Consider the following 6953-nt stretch of genomic DNA (forward strand, 5'->3'; position numbering starts at 1 on the left):
GAGAAGTTCCGGCTAGATATAGTCGGACTCACCTTGACGCACAGCAAGGGCTCTGGAACCAGTTCTTTCGAGAGGGGTTGGACTCTCTTCCACACGCAGTGAGAGGTGACGAGCTGGGGTAGAAATTCTTGTTGCCCCCCCGGGTCAAAGCCTGCACGTTGGAGTTCAACCCAGTAGACAAGAGGGTAGCCTCCCTCCGCCTTCGGGTGGGGGGACGGGTCCTGACTGTTGTTTGTGCTTACGCACCAAACAGCAGTTCAGAGTACCCACCCTTTTTGGATACACTCGAGGGAGTACTGGAAAGTGCTCACCCGGGTGATTCCCTTGTCCTACTGGTTGACTTCAACGCTCATGTTGGCAACGACAGTGAAACCTGGAGAGGCGTGATTGGGAAGAATGGCCGCCCGGATCTGAACCCGGGTGGTGTTTTGTTATCGGACTTTTGTGCTCGTCACAGATTGTCCATAACAAACACCATGTTCAAACATTAGGGTGTCCATATGTGCACTTGGCACCAGGACACCCTAGGCCGCAGTTCCATGATCGACTTTGTAGTTGTGTCATCGGATTTGCGGCCTCATGTTTTGGACACTCGGGTGAAGAGAGGGGCGGAGCTTTCTACCAATCACCACCTGGTGGTGAGTTGGCTGCGATGGTGGGGGAGGATGCCGGACAGACCTGGCAGGCCCAAACGCATTGTGAGGGTCTGCTGGGAACGCCTAGCAGAGTCTCCTGTCAGAGAGAGTTTCTATTCCCACCTCCGGAAGAACTTTGAACATGTCACGAGGGCGGTGCTGGACATTGAGTCCGAGTGGACCATGTTCCGCACCTCTATTGTCGAGGCGGCTGATTGGAGCTGTGGCCGCAAGGTAGTTTGTGCCTGTCGTGGCGGTAATCCTAAAACCCGTTGGTGGACACCGGCGGTGAGGGATGCCGTCAAGCTGAAGAAGGAGTCCTATCGGGTTCTTTTGGCTCATAGGACTCCGGAGGCAGCGGACAGGTACCGACAGGCCAAGCGGTGTGCGGCTTCAGTGGTCGCGGAGGCAAAAACTCAGACATGGGAGGAGTTCGGGGAAGCCATGGAAAACGACTTCCAGACGGCTTCAAAGCAATTCTGGACCACCATCCGCCGCCTCAGGAAGGTGAAGCAGTGCACTGTCAACACCGTGTGTGGTGCGGATGGTGTTCTGCTGACCTCGACTGCGGATGTTGTGGATCGGTGGAAGGAATACTTCGAAGACCTCCTCAATCCCACTAACACGTCTTCCTATGAGGAAGCAGTGTCTAGGGAATCTGTGGTGGGCTCTCCCATTTCTGGAGCTGAGGTTGCTGAGGTAGTTAAAAAGCTCCTCTGTGGCAAGGCCCCGGGGGTGGATGAGAGCCGCCCGGAGTTCCTTAAGGCTCTGGATGCTATGGGGCTGTCTTGGTTGACAAGACTCTGCAGCATCGCGTGGACATCGGGGGCGGTACCTCTGGATTGGCAGACCAGGGTGGTGGTTCCTCTCTTTAAGAAGGGGAACTGGAGGGTGTGTTCCAACTATCGTGGGATCACACTCCTCAACCTTCCCGGTAAGGTCTATTCAGGTGTACTGGAGAGGAGGCTATGCCGGATAGTCGAACCTTGGATTCAGGAGGAACAGTGTGGTTTTTGTCCTGGTCGTGGAACTGTGGACCAGCTCTATACTCTCGGCAGGGTCCTTGAGGGTGCATGGGAGTTTGCCCAACCAGTCTACATGTGCTTTGTGGACTTGGAGAAGGCATTCGACCGTGTCCCTCGGGAGGTCCTGTGGGGAGTGCTCAGAGAGTATGGGGTATCGGACTGTCTGATTGTGGCTGTCCGCTCCCTGTATGATCAGTGTCAGAGCTTGGTCCGCATTGCCGGCAGTAAGTCGGACACGTTTCCAGTGAGGGTTGGACTCCGCCAAGGCTGCCCTTTGTCACCGATTCTGTTCATAACTTTTATGGACAGAATTTCTAGGCGCAGTCAAGGCGTTGAGGGGATCCGGTTTGGTGGCTGCAGGATTAGGTCTCTGCTTTTTGCAGATGATGTGGTCCTGATGGCTTCATCTGGCCAGGATCTTCAGCTCTCACTGGATCGGTTCGCAGCCGAGTGTGAAGCGACTGGGATGAGAATCAGCACCCCCAAGTCCGAGTCCATGGTTCTTGCCCGGAAAAGGGTGGAGTGCCATCTCCGGGTTGGGGAGGAGACCCTGCCCCAAGTGGAGGAGTTCAAGTACCTAGGAGTCTTGTTCACGAGTGAGGGAAGAGTGGATCGTGAGATCGACAGGCGGATCGGTGCGGCGTCTTCAGTAATGCGGACGCTGTATCGATCCGTTGTGGTGAAGAAGGAGCTGAGCCGGAAGGCAAAGCTCTCAATTTACCGGTCAATCTACGTTCCCATCCTCACCTATGGTCATGAGCTTTGGGTTATGACCAAAAGGACAAGATCATGGGTACAAGCGGCCGAAATGAGTTTCCTCCGCCGGGTGGCGGGGCTCTCCCTTAGAGATAGGGTGAGAAGCTCTGCCATCCGGGAGGAGTTCAGAGTAAAGCCGCTGCTCCTCCACATCGAGAGGAGCCAGATGAGGTGGTTCGGGCATCTGGTCAGGATGCCACCTGAACGCCTCCCGAGGGAGGTGTTTAGAGCACGTTTAACCGGTAGGAGGCCACGAGGAAGACCCAGGAATATATATTTCATGGCATAATATGTCATGTCAAACATATAACACCTTTGTGACATGAAAAAACACAATTAAATCATGGCGTTTACTTTTTGATATTAATATAAAACTCAAAGCAGTTTGGCTAATGAAGATGAAGTCTAATAAACAAGCTTTGTTCTTCTCCAACAACGCCTCCTTGTAGTTCAGTGCAACAGTTTGGCCAACAAAAATAAAGACTAGTGACACCTCTCACATCGAATACACAATCTTCACAGCCAGCGTTCAATTCAATGAGATGACAAAACATTTGAGCTAGTATTGATGTTAATTGAACACTGATACAGTTTGCAGTTAAATAAAGGAGAAGTGAACATCCCAGTAAAAAAAAAAAAACTTTATAAACAAGTTGTGACAACGTTCACGACACATCACCTGCTGCATGAATGGCCTTCCCAAAGTCGTGTGGACAATGCTGAAGAAACAAGTCTATGTCAGAAAACCAACAAATTTAGCTGAACCGCACCAATTTTGTCAAGAGGAGTGGTCAAAAATTCCAGCAGAAGCTTGTGGATGGCTACCAAAAGCGCCTTATTGCAGGTAAACTTGCCAAGGGACATGTAAGCAAATATTAACATTGCTGTATGTATACTTTTGATCCAGCACATTTTCAGTAGACCCATAATAAATTCATAAAAGAAGCAAACTTCATGAATGTTTTTAGTGACCAACAAGTATGTGCTCCAATCACTACATCACAAAAAAATAGGAGTTGTAGAAATGATTGGAAACTCAAGACAGCCATGACATGATGTTCTTTACAAGTGTACGTAAACTTTTGATCGTGACAGTATATATGCATGTGTATATGTATATACGTATATCCCTCCATCCATTTTCTACCGCTTATCCCTTTCGGAGTGGCGGGGGTACTGGAGCCTATCTCAGCTACAATCGAGTGGAAGGCGGGGTATGTATATATATATATATATATATATATATATATATATATATATATATATATATATATACTGTATATTTATGTATATATGTTCAGTTTAACAGTCCAGTTGTGATTGATTGAATGCTCTGAGAATTATACTGGACATTCTTTTGTAATTGCCACAAAATAATGTGTAGTATTTTGTTAATTTCTTTCCAAAAATATTTTTATTTTATAGATATTTTCAAAGCAGATGCTTAGGGCCCTCTGGCACTTCACGGAGGACCCGTAAAATCTGTGCCTCTTAAGACCTCACTGTTGGCTTTGTACGCTCATGTTACTTCTCAACTAGTCTAAGTTGACGCTAATCGACCTGTTTCTTCTCCTTTTTACTGAATGTGAAAGCAAAAGTGAGTCCACAAATAACCAAATCGTAAAAGCAGAATAGAAAATGAAATCTGAATTGGTAAAATCTTATCTATTTCGATCCCAGCATGTGTTTGTCTTCTTGTGTCCTGCAGACGTCTGTGAAAAATATCGTCCACCTGAGCAGCAGGAGGGGTCCTCCAGTGTGGAGCAGAAGAGGTCACAGCACTTCCACGTGAAAGAAGAGGAGCCACAGCCCCCCCACTTTAAAGATGAAGAAAAAGAGCGGCTGTCCCACGACTTCATAGAGGAAGACAAGAGACACCTCATCAGTGTGAAGAGTGAAGATGATGAGGTCAAAGGTGAGAGTGAACAGAAGAGAGAGGCGGAGCCTCCAAGCAGCAGCTCAACTCAACACATGACAACAGAAGCTGATGGAGACCACTGTGGAGGATCACAAGCAGACAAGCTCTTAGCTCCACTATCAGATAGTGAGGACACAACGTCACACTCTCCTGACACTGATGATGAAGACTCTAAAGATGATAAGACATGTCACACTGACAACACACACCTTACATGTTCTCACTGCGACAAAACTTTTAAATATCTTAGTAAATTGAAAAGACACATGAGAACACACACTGGAGAAAAACCTTTTTCCTGCTCAGAATGTGGAAAAAGTTTTGTATCAAATACACATTTGAAAATACACATGACAACACACACTGGTGAAAAACCCTTTTCCTGCTCAGAATGTGGTAAAAGTTTTGCAACAAATCAAAGGTTAAAAATACACACGAGAACACACACTGGTGAAAAACCTTTTTCCTGCTCAGAATGTGGTAAAAGTTTTGTAACAAATCAAAGTTTAAATATACACATGAGTACACACACTGGTGAAAAACCCTTTTCCTGCTCAGAATGTGGTAAAAGTTTTGCACTAAGTCGCAATTTAAAAGAACACATGAGAATACACACTGGTGAAAAACCCTTTTCCTGCTCAGAATGTGGTAAAAGTTTTGCACTAAGTCGCAATTTAAAAGAACACATGAGAATACACACTGGAGAAAAACCTTTTTCGTGTTCAGTCTGCAATAAATATTTTACTCTCAGGCCCAATTTAAAAGCACACATGAGAACACACTCTGGAGACAAACCTTTTTCCTGCTCAGAATGTGGTAAAAGTTTTGTAAAAAATGTAAGTTTAAAAGTACACATGAGAACACACACTGGTGAAAAACCATACTCCTGTTCAAGTTGCAACAAAGGCTTCCGTTACCTAAACAGTCTTACAGGACACATGAGAACACACACAGGAGAGAAAGTGTTGAGTTGCAGTGTGTGTGGTGAAAGATTCTCCTATAAGTACCAGTGTAAGAAACACAAGTGTGCTGGTGAGAACAGCAGCAGCAAATGAAGATGCAGGATTTGAAATAAAATTTCTAACATCAGCACATATAACATGTGTGACATCATTGTTGTGTGTGTAACACAATCTTGTTGTTATGCTTATAACATATATAGAGTAAATACTTCAGATTAGTGCTTTTATTTCAGTCAAGTACATGAGTTAATATACACATTTGTGTACTTTAAAATGAACAGAACAATTTGGCTGAAAAGGTGAGAATAAACAGTACATAAAATATGTTACATACAATAAACATTTTAAGTGTAGATATTCATAATTCACTTTTTTACTTATTCATAATAGTGTTTTATGTATGTTTTTTTAAATAATGAAGTGTTACATATTTTATTTTCTAATTCTAGATAATTCCATAGATTAACTCCTTTATATGATATACACATTTGTTTTACATGTGTTCATACCTTTGCTTTTGAGTACACATAAATCCCTCTTAGTTCATATTTACTGGTTCACATCTGAAACATCTTCTGGACCACTTCTGGAAGCATATTATTATTTACTTTATACATCATTTGAGCAGTTGTCCTTTATACAATTTTAAAATGTGTGACTTTATGAATCATTAGTTGGGTCTCTATAATCCATTCTATTAATTGTCTTTATTACTCTCTTGTGTAATATGAATATTGTTGTGTGATTGTTTTATATGTATGTCCCCAGACCTTTATGCAATAAACAATGTATGCTTCAACTAAAGTTGGGTACAATAAATGTAGTTAATATTTGTGGGTATGTATTTTGTTCTATTTATTATCGCAGTCAATCTTTAAATGTTTTCTTTATATGACTTACATGTAGTTTCCAGCTTACTTCATCATCTAGAGCAGGGGTGTCAAACTCAAATACAGAGTGGGCCAAAATGTAAAACTGAACAAAGCCGCGGGCCAAGGTTGAACAAATTAACCTTTTAATAGGGACCCAAACAAGTTTTGCATTGAATATTGAACAAGCAAGGCTTATATAACTTTATAGTGACATGCAAAATCCAGTTTCAAATAATAATAATAATAATTAAAAAATATCAATGGCATATCAAATACAATTTAAATAAAAATTGAATGCCTCTTTTCTATTTGCAGCCTTCTGAGGTAAACATCAACATAAATTTTTTCCACAGGCTAATAAATTTGAAAATAAAATAATGAATAAACCAACCATTCTGGACTTTAAACTGCTCAGTTCGCAACACACTGATCTAATCTGATGTGCCCAAGCCAGATACCTGGCATCTTTTCTTAAATGCTAGTTCATTAATGTTGGGGCTCAGACTTTGAGCTGAGGCAACCTTCATTATCGAACAAAGGTGTTCATCAGTCATTATATCTCGTATTCCACAGTCTTGGGGGCGTGTCTTACAGGCACTGCTTTTAACGTCCTCTACGAGCTGACATCACGTCCGCTTTCCATCCCTTCTAGCAACGTGCCCGCCTTGTCACAAGATATGAGCGGCTCCTGTAGCACACTCATGTAAATGCAACGCATACTTCATCAACAGCAATACAGTTTACACTGAGAGTGTCCGTATAAGCAACTTTAACATTGTTAGAAA

The 6953-nt window shown here is 43.4% G+C and overlaps 1 protein-coding gene across 1 annotated transcript; it reads left to right on the plus strand.

Moving 5' to 3' along the window:
• The first annotated feature begins 4039 nt into the window (after nucleotides 1-4039).
• Nucleotides 4040-5715, plus strand: LOC140679854 (uncharacterized). The gene has a single exon (XM_072916205.1). It carries the CDS (start codon nucleotides 4055-4057, stop codon nucleotides 5387-5389), a length of 1335 nt encoding a protein of 444 aa, XP_072772306.1. The 5' UTR covers nucleotides 4040-4054; the 3' UTR covers nucleotides 5390-5715.
• Nucleotides 5716-6953: the final 1238 nt, after the last annotated feature.

The sequence above is a fragment of the Nerophis lumbriciformis genome, linkage group LG26 (genome assembly GCF_033978685.3).
Source record: "Nerophis lumbriciformis linkage group LG26, RoL_Nlum_v2.1, whole genome shotgun sequence".
Classification (NCBI taxonomy): domain Eukaryota; kingdom Metazoa; phylum Chordata; class Actinopteri; order Syngnathiformes; family Syngnathidae; genus Nerophis; species Nerophis lumbriciformis.